The 22092-nt window shown below is 37.2% G+C and overlaps 1 protein-coding gene across 1 annotated transcript in view; it reads left to right on the top strand.

Moving 5' to 3' along the window:
- insc (spindle orientation adaptor protein inscuteable) overlaps window positions 1-22092 on the top strand; it is a 270540-nt gene that overhangs the window by 161313 nt on the left and 87135 nt on the right. The window contains exon 7 of the mRNA XM_090387321.1: window positions 4870-4983. Within this exon, the coding sequence (XP_090243447.1) occupies window positions 4870-4983 (114 nt within the window). The remainder of the gene's footprint in view (window positions 1-4869; window positions 4984-22092) is intronic.

Raw genomic sequence — 22092 nt, 5'->3', positions numbered from 1 at the left:
TTTGTATGAACGCTTCTATTTTCATCGGTGGTTCGTCGTTAATATGTTCTTCGACAGAATGACCTCCTTCCATTTCTTCATCCTCATGAGGAACTTCTTGAAAAATATCGATGATAATGTCGTTGATATCTAGAGCACCATCTTCTGTAGTGAGGTTTGAGTCTATATCTTTGTAGCCAGGGTCACTTGTAGCTGAAGTATCGTACATTATCAATAGATGTTGAAATTCTTGTTCTTCTTGGTGCTCCACATTGCTGTTCACAACTTCAATTTTGCGTTTGAGAAGCCAGACTTACAAAACAGTTCAAGACAGTTTGTTTTCTAATTGCGTTTACTGAAGAGGAAATCCACTGAATCGCATCTAGGATGCTGATTTTCTTTGCAAGGTCACTCACACATTTTACATCGTTCGTGTTTGCAATGAGATTTCTTAAAACACGTTTTCTGTAGTGAAGTTTAAAATTTTTTATTATCCCTTGATCCAAGGGCTGACACTATGCAGATGTTTGGTGGCAGAAAAACGATTTGAATGTTGGACAATTCAATGTGTGGGTGAGATGCAGCATTATCCATGAAAAGAATAATTTTTCTGTTTTGACGAATCATGTTTTGGTTAAAGTGACTTATCCATTCGCTCATGATATCTCGTGTCATCCACGCTTTTTTATTAGATTTCCAGTCAACATTGAAAAGATTCAACTTTATGCCCACGAAACAACGAGGATTTTGTGGTTTTCCTATAACAAGTGGTTGTTCAAAGTCTCCCAGCATATTTGTACACAATAGTACAGTCAAGCGTTCCTTAGAAATTTTTCCACCCTGGCACTTTTCGTAGACTCATTGTTTTTTCAGGAAGAGCTTTAAAAAAACAACCCTGTTTCGTCACAGTTGTAAATATCCTTAGCTTCAAAATCACGACATAAATCTTCCAATTTGACGGTCCACTCTGTTACAACCCCAGCATCAACAGATCCACCTTCACCACTTACGGTTTTCCAAGAAATTTTATGCCGAGTTTTGAACTTGTCTAGCCATCCCACAGAAACTTTGAACTCATTTACTCCCATAGATTTCGCAACCTCCAAAGCCTTTTCCCTAATAATAGGCCCATTAATGGAAATTTTTTTTAGCACGTTCGCGATAAAACCACTCATACGTAACATTGTCAATTTGAAGTCCAACAGTTTTCGGGAATGATTTTTGAACCTGATCATTTCCGTGTTGCCAAAATTGTTTGAGCAGTTCATTTTTTTCCTTTAGGATGTCGCTTACCTGCGTCTTCCCGATTTTGAATTTTGTAGCAAGATTGCTAACACTATTTTTTTGCCGATCATACGCATTAATGAGTTTGACATTTATCTTTTAAAGTTAAATGTTTACGAGAAGACATTGTGCACTTCACACGACACCGAACAAAACTGAAAACTGAAACTGAAAAGACGAAAGGCCGACAAAATCCCCCCCCGCACACTGAATTCATCAGAAGTTTTACACGTGCCTTAAAATTCTTGAAAAAGGGTTTAGAACCGCGACGTAAACCTTGATAAAATTCAGAGAATCGGAAATAGAAAATAAGCACATGATTGAGGCAATACGTGGAAGAAAAGTTCCTAGAAAAAGGACAGTGAGCTCTCCCGCAGTCCGTTGTGGGGAGATCAAATTAAGTGCTAATCTAAACGAAACAGTGCAGATTGCCTGTTCGCATCCATTACAGAGAATGTCCGCTAGACAGAAGCTGCAAACACGTTAAAACCAATAGAGGTGAGTTGGGGAATTTGAAAATGTCCGTTGTAGAGAGATGTCCGTTAACGAGAGGTGTCCGTTAGGAGAAGTTTCACTGTATATATAAAAATAAAATTTGAAAACAAGTGTAAACGCAGAACAGGAAGTGGGTATCTAGGAGGTGCTAGTGTTGACGTCATTTGCTTTTTCTTCTTCCACCAGTGTGCTCGTGTTGTGAGCTGTTCCTTAAATTTTAATAATTTCCTGTGTTCATTAGTGCCTTACGATTTTAAATAAATTGTGCAACCAAGTCTTCTAAGCATAGTGGTGAATCTCTGTCTGCTACACATGTTAAAAACAAGCTGCAAATCTCTAACAATTGAAGTGAAAATGGACATTATTCATCATATGGAATGTAGTGAGTGGCATTCAGAGGTGTGGAAGACCTTAAACTTAGCACCTCTACTGTCATGACTGTTATGAAGCCGATCGGGCTAGCCGGGTGGGTAAAGTGCCTGCCTGGCAACCTAAAGGTCGCGGGTTCGAATCCTGCCTTGGCTTGGATCAAAGTACTGCAAAAACCGTGGGAGGTGCATTATGGCCATAGAAGCTGATGTGCCAACAACTACAAAAAAAAAAAAAAAAAAGACTGTTATGAATAATGCTGAGAAGATCAAGCAGCCACACACAGGAATTGTTAATGTAAGCATTTCCAGAACAACTCATTCAAGGAGTGAGAAGATGGAGAAGTTATTAGAGCTGTGGATAGATGATATGAACCAAAATAACATTCCTCACAGGCAGTGGTTATGGACTAGGCTAGGAGCTTGTTCAATGAAATTAATGAAGAATTGGGAGGAACTGAATCATTTTCAACTAGCAGGGGCTGGTTTCCCCAGTTCAAAAACCAGACCAGAATTCAAAATGTAAAAATTACTGGTGAGGCAGCTAGTGCTGACACTGCAGGTGCTGAGGAATATTCTCCCATATTCCAAAAGTTAATGGATGAAGGCTGTTACACCCCAGGCTTGGTCTTTAATTTTGATGAAATGGGGCTGTATTGGAAGAAGATGCCTGGTAGGACATACATAGCCTGTGGAGAGAGAGGGAGAGAGAGAGGGAGGGAGAGAGGGAGAAAGAGAGAGAGAGAGGGAGAGAGAGAGAGAGAGGTCTGCCCCTGGTTTTAAGGCTGAAAAAGATTGGCTTGCATTACTTCTGGGTGGTAATGCATCTGGCCCTTTTAAGTTAAAGCTGATGTTGGTGTACCATTCAGAGAATCTACGTGTCATGAAAGGCATTGTGAAGATTCTATTTCCTGTTGTCTGGCGCTCCAGTAAGAAGGCATGGGTGACCCAGACCTGTTTTTGGGAACGATATACTTCATAGTCCAGAGGTGGCCCAATTTCATGCAGCAAACAACTTACCCAAAAATGTTTTAGTCCTTGAAAATGCTCCAGGACATCCAGCCAAACTTGAAGATATCTCTAATGACGATATCTTGAAGATATCTCTAATTCTGAATGTGAAGGTCATTTATTTGCCACCCAACACCACCTCACTGTTGCGGCCAATGGATCAGAGCATTATTGCGACTTCAAGGTGTAAAATTTATGTACACCTTCAAAGGGATTGTCGAGGCAGTGCAAGCATCTAACTCTGACTGTGAGGGACTACTGGAGGCCTTACAACATCCTTAAGGCCATAAGTAATATTTCTGCAGCCTGGAAAGAAGTGTCACAATCATGCATGAATGGCATTAAGAGGAAATTGTGGCATGATACAGTTTCTTACTTTCTGGAGTTTTAGCCAGTTTCAGCAGTGGCTGAGGATGTTGGCCTTGATAAGGTTGACATTGATGTCAGCGAGTTGCTGCATGGTGAGCCTCTTTCAAAGGAGGACTTAGAGGAACTGGTTATGCAACTGGCTAAACAGGATTCTGACGAGGGAGAGGAAGAGCAGGAGATTGTGCCAGTTAGGACCCTCACCACAAAGGCACTTCAATTAGCTTTGGCACAAATACAAACAGACTGTGAAACTCTCTGTGATAATGACCCATATGGGGAATGCAGTTCTTCCATCCAAAGAGAGAAAGACTCACTAGACATCATTGCTACAGTTCTTTTCTAAGGCCAAAGAACCTGCAGAACTGGTTGACCTTCCATCAGGCTCATCCCACTAATGCTGCCTCATTATGCAACTATCAAAGAACATCAGTGAGGGGGCAGACAGTGGCATTACCACATACTCCAAAGCTGGCTCTACAGGAATGAAGTACTAAGTTAAATTTTTATTTTATTACTTATATTTTATCTATAAATATTATTATATTTCATAATTATAAAATAACCACAAATATTTAATATAAAAAGCACTTATATTAACTCTTATGGTTCAATTTTTGTAATGAAGGAACCTATCTCATTTAAATACATTATAATTCTTCCTCACTTTACGGCGCTTCAGTTAATGACCCTGAGGAGGTGGAACATAACCACAGTGTAATCAGGGCCTACCTGTATGTGTAAACCATGCAACCCTCACCCGAGACTAGTTAACTCATCTGTGGTCACAATGTGATAAAAAGCCCATAAAACTTCCTCCTGTGTCAAAGGGATTTGAATCCAGGCCTTTTCTACAGTGTGAAAGGATGGCAATCATAACCAGTGTACTAGCTATGAGAGACCCTTGAAAATCATTCGTAATGCAAATGATTTTCAAGGGTCTGTTGGCACTCTAAATTTTTAGAAGCATGTAAACATGACCATGTAAAATATTTCTTATTTAGATTTCGTTTTATGATCAGATGTTAATATCTGCAGCATGCTGAAGTGATGTTTTTAAAAATTTATAATAAACAGAACTGATGGCAGTGTAAATGTTACTTGTATCTGGGGTTCTTGTTTCTAGTATTATTCATCTTAACTTTACAACTTTCAGAATTCAGTAATTAATTGGGGTATTGTGGGATGTAAAATTTAATTACTAGAGCTCTGCTGCAGACTGAAGAAAGGACTGCTGTATCAAAAATTGAGAACTACAGCTCTAAAAGAATTTGATATTTACTATTAGCTAGAACCCTCTGTATCCACTTATAATATTAAATAAAGTAAAAGCATTTTAAATTAAAGCTTTTTTATTTACTATAAGCTTATAGTGGCTAAAATAGAAGAAGGTGATAACTGCTATTGTGTGAAAAGAGCTATCTTTGCTGTGATACTTTTAGGACAAGCAGAAGATACAATTTGCCATCTTTTTGTTAAGGTAAGAACTATTTTAAAATTGATAAAAAAAAATATCTAAAAGTGATAGAATATTTTCATATTTTATATAGCATTGAATTTATACATAATGTGCTGTTTCTTGTCATATGCATATTAGAAAATTAATAATGAAAAAAAATGAATTTAATTCTTTATTAATTTGGTATAATTAATTATTTAATAAGCACTGAACATAACAGTAAGAGATGGACTTTAAAGAAACTACAGGCTATTCAGCAACACCCAGGCATCAACTTAAACTGCAACAACAATGTTCCCGCTTCCCCTTTTCAGAAATATTCATAGATATTTCCTGCAAGATTTCAGAATCATAGAATACCACTTCACAGTAATAAACTAACACAGAATAGTAATACCAAATGGCTAATAAGGAATATTTTGAGGACGCTAATTGATATGAAATTCAGTTAAATATAAATTACTTTTAATTATGTTATGGATTAAAATATTCATTGCATTGACTTCATATTTTCTTTTATAAACTATACTGTATATTATAATGCCACTCTACTCCTGTAGTATTGCATACCATTGTTCTTGTAACATATTTCACTTTATAAAGGAAGAAAATAATGTATAAATACTCTTATTACACATAATATTGAAATTGACTTAAAACATTTTGTTGCAGTGTTGTGAAGCTCTGGAAATGAAATACAGCAGACTCTCGATTTACTGGGATCAGATTAACCAGGACACTTCAAGACTCCAAATAAAAAAAATAAACCAGAATTCATAAAATTCAAGTAATAACTAGAATAGGTATAAACAGATGTTTTGCAAGTTGTCAAGAAGTGGTGTTATAAGTCGCCATTGGGAGATTAGTGTACCTATTATCTTGCAGCTCCCGCTGATTGTTGTGTTCAATCAGCATAACAAAAGGCAAATTTTGTTTCGTTATTTATGTCAGGGATATCGGAATTTTTATTATTATTATTTCTTATTTATTTTATTTTTTTTTTTGTTCAGAAATCGTGAAAATGATGGGCAAACGCAAGAGTTGTGCTTTCAGTTAAACAAAAGCTTGAAATTATTTAAAAATTTGAAAATGGTGCATCCATTAAATCTCTAATGAACCTACATATTGTTGGTGACCAAACCATGCACGACACTGTCAAAAATAAAGGAGAGCTATTAATGTAAAATCGACATTTTAAAAAATAAAGGGAAGCATCGTATCGGACACGCGAGTAGTACGTTGTAAGTTTTTTTTCGTTTTTTTATCTATCGCCATACTTTTTATGTAGGTTGCTGAACATTTTTCGATGCAGTAAGTCCCCGACTTACGTAGCTTCAGACTTAAGTTATGTTTTTTATATTTTTTTTATATGACTGAAGATTTCAGTGTAGGGGACATACATTTCACTATAATACTTTAACTTAAAAACCCACAGAATTCCAGCTATTTTTTTATTTATTGTATTATTGCAAATGCAATAAAATCGAGTTTACTACTCATTTATAATGAATTGCAATAACAGAAAACCCCAGTAACCCAGAAAGTGCAAATTGTTTTTATTGTTTTATGGTAGTATTCTTCTTCAAGAGAAGTGTTTCCATTTACAATAGGTTTCCTCAGCCTACAAGTTATTTTTTAGTAGGAATTTTTTCCCGCAATAAAGTGTGGTTCAAGGTGTCTTGGTCGGTTAAGCCTCGGGCTGTCACACACTCCTGTACTCCATCCGTCCATGTCCTCCTAGGTCTTCCTCTTCTCCTTCTTCCAGGAAATATCCATTCCGGGATATCCTTTGGATGGTAGTGATCTCCAGAAATGTGCTTTAGTAAAATGTGAGCTCACGTGGGGTGATAATAGTGAGTTTTCGCCTTAACCTGTGAAGTTATTTTCAGAAAATTTAATTTTGTCTGTATCATGGTGCCGACTAAAAGAATAAGTGACAGCAGTACTAGTAAATCTATCAAGAAAAGGAAAGCGATTGAGTTGAATCAGAAAATTAAAATAATAAGGATGTATGAAAATGGCCAAATATTAAGTATCGCGGGGAATTCAGATTTGTTGGTGGCAATGGTGAACACAATAATAAAGGAGTAAGACAGAATATGAGAAGCAGTGAAGAGATCGGTACCAATGAAGTCAACTATAATAACCAAAGCTATGAAACACATCAGTTTTTGCAGTACAAAATCATGCGTTTTTTCTTCCTTTTATGTTTTCTTTTCTTATGTGCCACTCTGGCTACTTCACCACCGTCCCCAGATAAAGTTTTTAATTGTATTTTTCTTCATTTATCTATCTTTCCACATAATATCATCAGAACATAATATTGTTCTGATGATTTTTGTAATTTTGGCATATCAAGGATATAGTAGCAATATTTTATTAGTCATTCCTGAGTTATGTAAGAACTCCTGGAAAGTACAGTAATACCCTGAAGTTACGCGATAGATGGGTCCGACGAAAATCGCTTAAGTTGAATTCGCGTAAGTCGGGGTACAACTTTGCATACAAATACATATAAGTTTTGTTTAATTGGGACCAAGGACTAACAAAAACACTAGTTTAGAAGAAAAATATTTAATAAAATTGCAGTTATTTTTACATATTAATACAAAATATGTATTAAAAAAATAAATGAGTTACGTAAAAAAGTTATGTCGATGGCTTCATAAAATCTAACAAATTCTTCTGACGACACAGCGCCTTCTTTTTTTCACGCAGAATTTCTTCGTAGCAAGTTAATTTTTTTATTCTTTGCTTTGTAGCTATAACGGGTTCTTCGTTGGAGTCTGTGTTCTAAAATTTCTAAGCCCTTTTCAATTGAGCTGATGAGACCTTCTGTCAAACTTGCAATTGTAATGTGCTTTTCTGGTGGAACTGGGTCTGAAGTGTCGGATACTTCAGTGACGTTTTGCTTACGCATCTCATTCATTGTCAGCTCCTGACTATGTGAATCCAACAGCTCGTTGACATCATCACCATTGACTTTCAAATCTAATTGCCTGGCAAGATTAACAACTTCTTCTATCACATAAGCGACATGATCAGTTTCTGGCGTTGTTTTCGTCTCGTTTTTGAAAAAAAAATGAACAAAGTTTCTTCCAGAGACCATTCAATGTTTTTTTTTTTTTGTGAATTTCATCCCAAGATTCATCAATGATTCTTACGGCATCTAAAACATTGAATTGTTTCCAAAAGTCTAACAGATATCTCACTATTTTATCTCATTCAGACGTGCTAACGAACGCCTCGTGTAGTAAGTCTTGAATGTTTTGATGACTCCCTGGTCCATCGGTTGAAGCAAGCTGGTTGTGTTTGGAGGCAAAAACATGTGGGTCGAAATTAATTAGGGTGGCAGGAGGGTGACCGGGTGCATTGTCAATAAGAAGCATCACTTTAAATGGAATCTGTTTAGACTTGCAATAAAGTTCGACTTCGGGTATGAAGTGGTGACCAGACCAGTCCTCAAAAATGGAAGATGTCACCCAAGCTTTATGATTTGACTTCCAAATCACTGGTAAGCTAATTTTAGATATACACCAAACGAAAAAATCAAGAACCGCGTAACTCCGAGTTCGCGTAAGTCGGGGTATTACTGTATCTGTTACGTATGTCAGGGACTTGCTCTATTTTCGGATTAACCGGGAAATCAATTATCTGGGAATTTTTTTTTTTTTTTTTTTTTGTTTACCATCTATCCTGGAAAATCGAGAGTCTACTGTACAGTAAATGCTTTAAAATCTAGTGCCCTGGGGGATTGAGAGGTGCCAGATTTAAAAATTTTTCTGGATTTTAGAGAGGTGCAGCTAGTGATTGAGCAGTTTTAGAAGATATATTTCTATAAATATTAAGCACAAATAATTGATTTACATCTGTGAATATTTATTATGATTATCTTGTCCTTTCATTTGTGGACAACAGGATTTAAATTGCATTGACAATGCAATGGTCTCAGTTCCCACGGCAGAGCAAATTTAGCCTTTTTGCCCTGGTATTGCATTTAAAGAGATAACTTTAGCTATATTACAACTTTGAAAAATGATTTCATATATAGACAAAACATGCAACAGTTCTTTTCACCTGTTTTATTTGTGTTTTGTCACTAGAGACCACATACTATCTAATGAGCATTAGTAGAGGCATATATGCAAGAAAACAAGCTTATGCAGCATCATCCAAAAAAAAAAAAAAAAATATCCCATTTCACCCACCCTTTTGTTCTAAAAGTTTGTCCAGTTCTTCCTTGAATTTATTTAAGCTATCAACTTCCACAACTTCCCATTGCCCTTAAACAGACTGTCATAGCAGTTTCATCATCATTAAACAAATAGCCAGCTAGCATTTTATAAGGGCCATCTAAGTAGTGCAGTACTAAGGTAGTGTGCTGTGCAAAGGCAAGTATATTCTTCTGTGAGAATTAAGACTTGGCATTAACCTGTGCAGTTAAAATTTTTCTGGCCACAAAAACAGATTAAAAGATAAGATAGCCCTGCAAGAATCTTATAAAGGAAGAAATGGCACTCTTTTTTTTTTTTTTTTTGCATGAATTCTAAAATAAAAATGTGATCATTGATATGAGTACTGGATTGCTGTCTTAATATTTCCCGATTATCATTTTTTTTTTTTTTTTTAATGTGCTGGATTTTAAAGCATTTTGATTTTTAGTGTGCTGGATTTTACAGATTTTGCTGCATCTTTCAGTGAATTATAAAGTGTGTTGTGTGTGCACAAGAACTTCCCGATTTACTGCGCGTGCGCGCGCACACACACACACACACACACACACACACACACACACACACACACACACACACACACACACACACACACACACACACACACACACACACACACACACACAAGAACTCCCCGACTTACTGTGTATACACAGTACAAGAACCCGATTTAGTGTGTGTGTGTGTACACACGCAAGAATCCCCGATTTACTGCATGTATACACACACACACACATACACGCAAGAACTCCTCGACTTACTGTGTGTATATACACACATGCGCACGCAAGAACTTCCCGACTTACTGTGTGCATATACACACACGCGCATGCAAGAACTTCCCGACTTACTGTGTGCATATACACACACGTGCACGCAAGAATCCCCGACTTACTGTGTGTATCCACACATGCAAGAACTCCCTGACTTACTGTGTGTATCCACACATGCAAGAACTCCCTGACTTACTGTGTGTATCCACGCACGCAAGAACTCCCCGACTTACTGTGTGTATCCACGCACGCAAGAACTCCCCGACTTACTGTGTGTATCCACGCACGCAAGAACTCCCCGACTTACTGTGTGTATCCACGCACGCAAGAACTCCCCGACTTACTGTGTGTATCCACGCACGCAAGAACTCCCCGACTTACTGTGTGTATCCACGCACGCAAGAACTCCCCGACTTACTGTGTGTATCCACGCACGCAAGAACTCCCCGACTTACTGTGTGTATCCACGCACGCAAGAACTCCCCGACTTACTGTGTGTATCCACGCACGCAAGAACTCCCCGACTTACTGTGTGTATACACGCACGCAAGAACTCCCCGACTCACTGTCTGTGTACACACACACACAGAGGCGCAAGAACTCCCCGACTTACTGTCTGTGTACACACACAAGAACTCTCAGACTTACTCTGTGTGTGTGTGTGTATATATAAACACACAAGAACTCCCCGACTTACTGCGTGTGTGTTATGCGCTTCCGTAGCCAGGTGGGAAGGAACAGCAATGCGTAGCACACGCTTCTTGATTAGACCGGGGTTCGAGCCCGTCACCACCAAATACGGAGGATGTGGAAAGGTCAGGGAATGACCACCGCATATCCCGGAGCAATATGGCCTCAGTTGCTACAACAACAACAACAACCAAACAACAGCGTGTGTGTGTGTATGTATATATATATGTATATATATATATATATATATATATATATATATAAAAACACACAAGAACTCCCCGACTTACTGTGTGCATGTGTCTATATATCTCGAGCACTCACAACTGTGCTCATTGAATTGATTGAATCAAAAAAGAAATATTTGACGAACATGTGAATAGAATTATTTATTGTATTTATTCAATTTTCTTATCTCATGCGCAGGAAAAATTACAAAAGTGTGGAATTTAAAAAATTTCAAAATTGTAAAATTACAAAAAAAGAGAGGAGACAGGAATAATGTCACTAAGTTTTACCTCTTGAGCATAGTTACCAGAATCAACATCTTCAGCTGATAAGTATGCTGCTGCGGAGGTTGAGGGCTGTGGAGATTTAGAAGGGGTCGACCACTCAACCTTACGAAAAAATATATTAATGGATGACTGGACAGTGGCTTTTTTCTTTTCATCATAATTTCTTTGTAGCAAGCAAGCATATCATTCACCCCTCTGTTAACTTTTAGGAATTGTTCACTGTCAGGATCCATCTTCTCAAACCTCACCACTGCTGATGCAATTGCACGCAATGCCATTGCCATCTCTCTGGTGATGAAGCATCTCGGCTCCTCGTTTGGTTCATCTTGAGTTTCATCAGCATTTTCTTCTTTCACTATCGCTGCCTGCAAGTCAATAAGTTCTTCGTTAGATAATTCCTTCTGTTCTTCATCTATTAACTCCTCCATGTCTTTGGCATAACCTCCAACTGAAATGCTCTGTAACCTTTACAGTCTTATCTGTAACCTCTTCATATGATTTGTCTTTTTCAAACCCTTCGAAGCCTTTTACGTGCCATGGGCATATTTTCTTCCATTCGCCATTTAAACAACTTTTAATAATTTCCGTCCAGGCCTTATTAATGTTTAAGATGGTGTGGTAAATATTGTAAGATTTCCAAAAGTCTCTTAATGTAAAATTTTTCTCATCGTCTACTGCAGACAATGCCTGAGAAAATGTGTGTAAATAGTATGCTTTTAAATTCGAAATAACACCCGGATCCATAGGTTGGATAAGTGAAGTCATGTTTGGCGGTAGAAATATGACTCTCATGTTCGAATTGAAATCATCTAGATGTGTAGGATGTCCATGAGCATTATCTAATAGAAGCAAAATCTTGAAAGGAATGTCATTGTCTTTACAATAATTTTAAACCACAGAAATGAAGCAGCATTTAAACCAATCCTCGAGGAGAGACAGCTTCAAGCAAGAGCATGGCCCTATCTTTTGACGCTTTGAAACATGGAATTGTATTTTCCTCTTTGGCAACGTATGTTCGATCTAGCAGTTTTTTCCAATACAGAGCAGTCTCGTTGACGTTAAAAATTTGCTGCATTGAATAGCAGCCTTCATCAATAATTTTTTCCAACACATCACAAAATTTCTCTGCAGCTGAAGAATTGGCACTGGTGACTTCACTGCAGCCTTTAATGTTGTGGAAACCAGTGTGATGCTGGAACCTATTAAACCACCCATTGCTTGCCATGAACTTGGATTGGGGTTCGCCGTACTTATCCTTAATACCTTTATAAATACTTGTTGCTTTGCTTGAATGGCCATTGGACTCGGGCACTTGCATCTGAATCTGATTTTCCATCCATATTATTAACAGCTGTTCCATCTTTGATATAGCACCTGAACACTTTTTTGTGATCACTGTTGATCCTTTGACATGTTCATGCCGGCCTTAGCAAATGTGGGGCCCGATTGGAGCATTAATCCCTCAGTATTTTGAAATAATGAAAAACTAAAACTATTAATAATTGTTCATTATTTTTATATTATTACAATTTGTTAACAATTGACTAGTAATGTTAATAATATAAACAAAACTAATCACAAGGATATTTTTCTTACCCATTTACGGTAAAATCTTTGAAGACTTTCTCAATTTCAATTCCTTGCTTCTCTTTCAATGGATACAATAGCAAGGCTGAGTCTCTTGAAGCATTGTCAACCTCAGATATGTTTCAATTAAATAATTCATTAAATAATTTGTATAATTTAAATATTTATTATTTAATTAATGAAGTTTTAATAAACTTTAATCGGGAAAAGCTTCTTTCTCCAAATGCTACAGTCACTGGAATCATTAAAAATATTCTTGGCCATATCAATAAATTTGAAAATTCAGTGGCTCTGTCATTAGTTGCGAGAAACTGTAAAATACTTAAAGGATTTTTGAAGTAAGATTCTGGAAGAATTGGTTTCAGTGTTTCCATTTCCTCCATTAGCATATGGACATCAATATCTGTCACCTTCACAGACTTGACCAATTCGTTGCCCTCAATGACTTTGGCATCTGAAAGTGAGATTTCTAAATCTGCAGCATGTTTTCTTAACTCGTCCTTTGGAATTCTTAGAAATTTACCCAAGAAACCAAAAAGATTAGTATGTTTTATTAACTGCTATAAGCATGACTCTAGAGACTGCAAAGCCTTGTCTTCGATTTTGTTAAAGCAGGTTACCTTGTAAGCTTCCTTAGGATTTGTTATAGGTCCATCAGCAGGCTGGTAATTGAAGTGCCTCTTTATTTTTTGTAATCTTATTGTGTGAAATTCTGGAAATACTTCCAATTCTGTCCCAAGTTCTGTGGCACTAACTAGTCTGTGTGGGTAGCACAGTGATATTATCACCGTCCTCCCAGCACTGGGAGGAAAAGGCCCGGGTCCGGGTTCGAATCCTGCCGATGATGCGAAGAACTTTAATGGGCTTTTTTCACTCCATGGCTAAGTTAGTCAGTCTCAGGCTTAGATAGCAAGGATTTTTTCCTCTAGTAACTGGGATTTTTTCGTCCAGTAAAACAGGCAAATTGACCAGAGAATACATGTAATTTACAGACACAAATACAGGTTTGTGTCTGTAAATTACAAATAATTTACAAATAATTTTTTTTGTGGCACCAACTAAGATTTGTTTAAATTGTTATTGTTATTTGGTTTTTTAGGAGCATTAGCAACTAAGGCCATATTGCTTCGGGATATGCGGTGGTCATTCCCTGATCTTTCCGCATCCTCCGTATTTGGTGGTCACGGGCTCGAACCCTGGTCTAATCAAGAAGTGTGTGCTATGTGCACTGCTGCTCCTGCCGACCCAGCTATGGAGGGGCCAATTTGTTTAAAGCCAGTCTCTCTATACTTTGACATCCAGTGCAGAAGGTTTTAAATGAAGTAGAAAGAGCTGTAGCAAGATCTGTAGAATAACTTTGCAGTTCTATACTTATGTGAAACAAAAAATCATGCCAAAATACTAAAGAAACAAGAAACTTGTATTCCTTGATCTGGGTTAGTGATTCAGCTTCACTTCTTGCTTGGGCATCTTCTGATGCTATTTCCAAAAGTGCATCATCTAAATCACCAACTTTGATACTTTACACTGCATTTGACACTCTACCTTGTTTCACAGAAAGGCTTTACAGAAAGACCCTTCACATATTTTCGGAAAATAACCATTTCTTTGTTGATGCTGAAAAGAGCACGTACAGATGTTGAAGTGTGCCAAAAAAGGTTATTGCATCAGGACAGGTTTTGGTCACATCCCCTAGAACTAGATTGTAACTGTGAAAAGCATATGGTGTAAAAAATGTCCTTAAATTTTCCTGTAAAAGTCCTACCTCAAACTTTTCCTTTCATATTAGCTCCATTGTCATAACCTTGCCCTCAGATATTAGTTGTGTCTAATCCTAATATTTTGAATTCCTGTTTCAGCACATTGTACAAATTTTCTCCAGTACTGCTCTTTATGTTGATACATTTTATGAACTGTTCATACACACCGATTGGCATATTGGGGTGTAGAGAGTAGAATGTACAGTCTGTTACAAATAATTTACATAATTTACAAATAATTTTTTTTGTGGCACCAACTAAGATTTGTTTAAATTGTTATTGTTATTTGGTTTTTTAGGAGCATTAGCAACTAAGGCCATATTGCTTCGGGATATGCGGTGGTCATTCCCTGATCTTTCCGCATCCTCCGTATTTGGTGGTCACGGGCTCGAACCCTGGTCTAATCAAGAAGTGTGTGCTATGTGCACTGCTGCTCCTGCCGACCCAGCTATGGAGGGGCCAATTTGTTTAAAGCCAGTCTCTCTATACTTTGACATCCAGTGCAGAAGGTTTTAAATGAAGTAGAAAGAGCTGTAGCAAGATCTGTAGAATAACTTTGCAGTTCTATACTTATGTGAAACAAAAAATCATGCCAAAATACTAAAAAAACAAGAAACTTGTATTCCTTGATCTGGGTTAGTGATTCAGCTTCACTTCTTGCTTGGGCATCTTCTGATGCTATTTCCAAAAGTGCATCATCTAAATCACCAACTTTGATACTTTACACTGCATTTGACACTCTACCTTGTTTCACAGAAAGGCTTTACAGAAAGACCCTTCACATATTTTCGGAAAATAACCATTTCTTTGTTGATGCTGAAAAGAGCACGTACAGATGTTGAAGTGTGCCAAAAAAGGTTATTGCATCAGGACAGGTTTTGGTCACATCCCCTAGAACTAGATTGTAACTGTGAAAAGCATATGGTGTAAAAAATGTCCTTAAATTTTCCTGTAAAAGTCCTACCTCAAACTTTTCCTTTCATATTAGCTCCATTGTCATAACCTTGCCCTCAGATATTAGTTGTGTCTAATCCTAATATTTTGAATTCCTGTTTCAGCACATTGTACAAATTTTCTCCAGTACTGCTCTTTATGTTGATACATTTTATGAACTGTTCATACACACCGATTGGCATATTGGGGTGTAGAGAGTAGAATGTACAGTCTGTTTAGTGTCAAACGACACAAGGGGTGACCCCCATCTCCGCATAGTATACATTATGGGTCGAAACAGAACACTGACAATGCCAGAGGTTTAAAGATATATAGATTTTGTATATGTATAGTGTTGTGTACCATTGTTCCTCTGGTCATTTAGCACCTAATGGGACCCAAAACGTTCCGCTGGAGACTTGTCTAATTGTCCGGGACGTTTGTTCCTGATCAGTGCCGGATTAAGGCACGAGCTAACAGGGCAGTCGCCTGGGGCATCATTCTTACAGGGGCTCCAGAAAAAAAAAAAAAATTAAGATCTCCCGTAATGCATTAGAAAAGGTGTTATGCCTAAGGAATGGAATAATGCAATCATAGTTTTGCTGCATAAGAAAGGAGATAAATCAGAAATTGGAAATTACAGACCAGTTAGCTTGTTATCCCACATCTACAAGTTGTTCACAAGGGTCATTACTAACAGATTAGAAAGAATGTTCGATGAGAATTCAACCAAAAGAGCAAGCTGGCTTTAGGACAGGATTCTCAACTATGGATCACCTTCAACTAATGTCACAGTTAATGGAGAAAGCAAATGAATATAAAACACTATTATGCCTGGCATTTGTGGATTATGAAAAGGCATTTGACTCCATACAGCATAAGGCAATGTTTTGGGCACTGGAAAGACAAGGCATAAATACCCCATATATTATGATTTTGAAGAAAATATATGAGAATGTTACCTCTTTTATTAGACTAGACAAAGACAGTAGTAAATTTAAAATTGAGAAAGGAGTTCTAAAAGGAGACGTAATATCTCTGAAGTCGTTTACTGCTGCCCTTGAGGAAGCTTTCAGAAGATTAGACTGGTCGCAGAAAGGAGTCAATGTGAATGGAGAGTACCTAAACCATTTACAATTTGCAGATGACATTGTGGTCATAAGCCACGATCCCAAAGAATTAGAGGAAAAATCTTAATCAGTTATGCACAGTTAGTAAGGATTTTGGACTAAAGATGAATATGGTTGAAACAAAAGTAATGATGAACAAGTATGCCACAGAAAGGGAAATAATGATTGAAGGAGCAGTAATTGAAAAGGTGGAGTCATATACTTATCTGGGACAAGTTATTAGCTGTAATAATGATAAATGGCTGGAAGTCAAGAGAAGAATAAATTTTGGATGGATAGCATTCAGGAAATATAGCCACATACTGAGGAGCAATATCCCAATTTGTCTGAAATGTAAAATGGTGAACCAATGTATACTTCCCACCATGACTTATGGAAGTGAAACTTGGGCACTCACCAAAAGAATGGAAGAGAAGCTGAGAACTACACAGTGAAGAATGGAACGAATTATATTTGGAATCAGATTGTTAGATAAGAAGAGAAATACATGGATTAGGCAGTAAACTCAAGTAAAGGACATTCTTATCAAAACTAAAGAACTAAAATGGTCTTGGGCAGGACACATAGCTCGAAGACATGATGACAGATGAACTCAGAAAATAGAACTCAGAAGATGCGGAATGGTACCCAAGAGGAGTAAGAGAAAACTTGGAAGACAACAACGGCGATGGACAGATGAAATTCATGAGTTTGTGGGTAGTAAATGGATGGCCATTGCACAAACCAGAAGGAACTGGAAAGTTGCTGGAGACGCCTTCATCCTGCAGTGGATTGAAAATGGATAATGATGATGAGCCATGTGTTTTTGTGTCTGTACATTTTGTGTGTTCTCTAGTCGATTTGCCTGGACAAAAAAAACCCCAGTTTCTGGGGAAATTACCTTGCAATCTATGCCTTGAGACCGACTACCTCAGCCGCAGATTGAAAAAACCCCATTAAAGTTCCTCGCGTCATCGGTGGGATTTGAACCTGGGCCTTTTCCACCCGGTGTGGGGAGGACAGTGACGATATAACGATATAAATGCTACCTGTGCAGACGTAGATGCTCCAGAAGCTGATTATAGTCTGTGCGGGTAGCACAGTGGTATCATCACCATCCTCTCCCCACACCAGGTGGAAAAGGCCTGGGTTCAAATCCTTCGATGACATGGGTGCCTCCGTAGCCAGGTGGGAAGGAGCAGTAGTGCGTATCACACGCTTCTTAATTAGATCGAGGTTTGAGCCCGTCACCACCAAATACGGAAGATGCGGAAAGGTCAGGAAATGACCATCGCATATCCCGGAGCAATATGGCCTTAGTTGCTAATGCTCCTAAAAACCAAAACAACAACATTCGATGATGTGAGGAACTTTAATGGACTTTTTTTCATTCCGTGGCTGAGTTAGTCAGTCTCAGGCATAGATAACAAGGTTTCCCCCAGAATCTGGCGTTTTTCATCCAGTAAAACAGAAAAAGTGACCATAGAACAACACACGCAATTAACAGACATAAGAGACACAGCATGGCAGATGAATTTAAATTATTTAGGTGGCCTAAAAATAGTTTGTTTTTTAGAAGCTGATTATAGCTCTGAGTCTCCGCCTTTACCTAGATTTCTAGGATATGCAAAGAACATCAAAATAATGTTTCTGCCCAGGGCATAGGAATACCTTAATCTGGCTCTGTTCCTGATGGCTGATATCGGTTGTACAATCAAGATTAACGGCAAAATACTCAGTGGATTTTATTGCACTAGAAAAATTTTTTTTTTCTAGTGCTTCTGTGGATTCTTTTCCTCTTCCTTTTAGCGTGGCCACTTTGTGTGCTTTTATTCTTTTTTTATATTCTAAAAAGAAGTAAGGCAACAGACAATTAGAAAAAAATTTTCTTGCATGTTTTATTTCAATTTACTTGTTCTAGAATAATGAAATTTATTAAATAACTGCACTTTGTACTTTATCAGTGATGAAATGTGGAACTCCATCATTCATTAAACTATAATGCTTCTTATTTTTAGCCTGTTTAACAGATGGGTGTGAGAACAATAAGAAAATCTGTTTCGTGGTCGACACTCATCGACACCACTAGTTGGAGTGAATGATATACACACTTGATAAGAAGCAGACAGGGAATCTCAGCCTTTAATTTCTTATACATCATTGTTAATTTAAACCATTACGAATGCATTGTCAGTACAAGTTTTTAGGGGATAAATTTCTATTAGCATGGCCCACACTTGTAGGTAGAAGGAATTTGTTTTGTAGAGACGGGATACACTTAAACAAAGGTGGTGCAAAAGTTTTTGCCAGTATTATTGAGGATACCTTAAAGGTTCAGGGAAACTGCTAGTTAGGGGGGATGTGGGTAATACTGACACGCGTTTATCTGATAATATTGGTCAATGTAACTCTTGCACATACCTTAAGAGTTCTTATCTGTTACCCCAACTGGACGTATTATCTAGATGTTCTGGGGGCAAAGACATTTCACGTGAGCGGGTAGCTAATATCAGGGAAGAGAGCCTAAAAAACTTCAAGGGTTGTGTTAGTATTGTTAAATATATACAAGAACAGTAAATCTTAATTGTTTATACAGTAACGTTAGAAGTGTCGTCAATAAAATGAGCGAATTTGAACTGCTGGTTAAAACAAGTAACGCGGACATAATAGGGCTTACAGAGACATGGTGCCACCCGGAAATTGGGGATGATGAGTTTCAGTACGGCTTGTATAATGTATTTAGGAAGGATAGGTTAGATAGAAGGGGTGGTGGGGTAATGCTTTTTATCAGAAACAGCCTGAGTGCGACGATAGCTTTCCCGGATTCAGACATTTCACATTCTAGTATAGAGTCTGTATGGTGTGAGATAGTTGGAAACAAAGGTATAATGCGAGTAGGAGTAATCTACAGACCTGGTGATTGTGAAGATTATGACAAAAGCCTCTACATGCAAATGGAATGGGCAAGTAAGCGTCAATACTGTGTTCAAGTATGGAGACCGCACCTAAAGAAAGACATCGAGCTTCTTGAAAGGGTGCAAAGAAGGGTAACTCGCCTGGTGAGATTGGCAAAAGGGCGTCCTTATGAAGAAAGACTTCGAATATTTGAGTTGCAGAGTTTGGAAACTAGACACCTTAGAGGAGATTTGATTGAGGTGTTTAAGGCTCTGAGAGGCATCAGTAAAATGAATGAGGACAAAATTTTCAAGATTATAAATGATGCTAGAACTAGGGGACATAAATTCAAGTTATGGGGGGAAATGTTTAGATTGGACTGCAGGAAGTTTTATTTTAGCCAGCGAGTTATAAATTACTGGAATAAGTTGCCTTCATGGGTGGTAGAGGCTGACAGTTTGGGGAAATTCAAAGGTCATCTGGATAGTACTTTCGGGTAAGGGAAGCGCATAGGATGATAGGTTTAATTTCCTTTTTATTTTTACTTATTTATTTATTTTTTTTATTTATTAATTATTATTATTTAGTTATTTATTTTATTTATTTTTTGTTTTTATCATTGTTTTGTTCGGATTTTTTTTTTTTTTGGCTGGTGCAGCATAAGCCATAAGCTTTCTTGCACCATTTGGCCGTTACTAATACTAAGTGCAATAAGCTGGTGCAACTTTAATCCATTATTTCTTAGTGATGATTTCAAAGATTCATATATTTCTTCTGCAATGCATTCATTGAGTTCGATATGTCAAGAAAAGTTACCACAAATCGATTCTTAAAATTCGATTAGTACCGTATTAAAATTCTCAATATTTTTATAACACTAATGTCATTACTTTCATCGATAATTAAACTGAAGTTTCTATTTTGTAAATAAGTTTTAAAATATCCACGAAATGTGATGCTATAGCATTGCATATTATTGAAGTACATTTTGTTCTTCGCAGTTTGAAATCCATGTCTGAAAAATGAAATTCACAAATGTCACTCAAATGATCAACCACCCAATGCACAGTGCACAGCTATGATCAACTATGATCAATTGCACAATGCACAGCTGTGAAAAATGCTGTGCTGCTTTCTGCCTTTGCACATTCTGTATCTCCAATTTTCTTGAATGGCAATACTCTCTGATGCTGAAAACTAATGGGCTCTTCGTCATTCTTGTGATTAATTTGTAATTACGATGCCTTTCAATATCACTTAATTTGGCTGTCAGCATGCATGTACAATATTTACAAAAAACATTTTAAATAATCACCATCTAATTTGCAGAGTCAGTTCTTATATTTGGTGTCTCTGAGCCATTGATCACGGAAGTTGAAGAGTTCTGAGTCATTGGTGCAAATTCATATTATAATCCTTTCTCTGATCTGTAAATGATCACCAACAAAATATCAGTAAAAGAAATACTGATATCAGAGTAATAATGTTACAAATCATTCTGTCAAATTATAACAAAATGCAAAGAATAGTAAAAAAAAAAAAAAAAAAAAATTATGATATTAGGGTCCCCTGTAAATGATTACATCTAACCATACATTTATTTTGTCTGTAAACTACGTGTGTTCTCTTGTTGATTTGTCTGTTTGCTGGATGATAAACCACAGTTTCTGGAGAATAAACTTTGCTATCTACGCCTGAGACTGATTAACTCAGCCATGGAGTGGAAAAAAAAACCCATTAAAGTTCCTCACTCCATCGACTGGATTCGAACTCGGGCCTTTTCTACCCGGCGTGGGGAAAGGATGGTGGCGATACCACTGTGCTACATGTGCAGACAGAGTAGATAAAAAAAAATAATAAAATAAAATAAATCTACAGCAATGAGTAATATAATAACCCCAGGGGCTCACATCTGGTGAGTATGGGCTTGGCACACCAAGGGTCCTGAGCTGGATATCCTCATTCTTCTCTTTCTTGGTGATTCCTTTCTACTTCTGATTTTCTCTTTCTCAGGGTAACTCGGGAATTTTTTTTGGCTAGTGCAGCTTAAGCCTCAGGCTTCCTTGCACCATATGGCTAATAATAATAATATATTATTATTATTATTACAAACTATACAACATTTGACGATCGCCGACCCATAATGTAAACTTATGAAAACACTGGAATGAAAATTGGCTTTGCATTGTGCACAAAGCAAATCAATGCATACTTCTCTATTCAGAGGTGCGCATTCATTATTCACTAAGCACAAAAAAAAAAAAAAGTGCAGACAAGAAAAATAGCTTTTTGAAATTCATATTATATCTTTCTCTGATCTGTAAATGATCCTTCAACAAATTTTCAATAAAAAAAAAAATAAAAATAACTGACACCAGAGTAATAAAATATAATCATTCTGTCAAATTGCAACAGAATGCAAAGAATAGTTAAATAAATAAATCTACAGCAATGAGTAACATATATTGGTATCAAAACTGGACAACGTCATGGATCGTTCATAATTTGTGAATGGCCCACATTCATAAATTATGAATCCACAATTTGTGAACGAAAACTGAAAACTAATGAAAACTGGAATAATAAATTTACTTACATTTTCAGCCTTTCTATCACAAATTGGAAAAAAAATGGTA

Source organism: Mastigoproctus giganteus, chromosome 13 (genome assembly GCF_048544385.1).
Source record: "Mastigoproctus giganteus isolate SK-2022 chromosome 13, ASM4854438v1, whole genome shotgun sequence".
In the NCBI taxonomy this organism is placed as follows: Eukaryota; Metazoa; Arthropoda; class Arachnida; order Uropygi; family Thelyphonidae; genus Mastigoproctus; species Mastigoproctus giganteus.
This window is presented reverse-complemented; position numbering and strand designations above follow the sequence as displayed.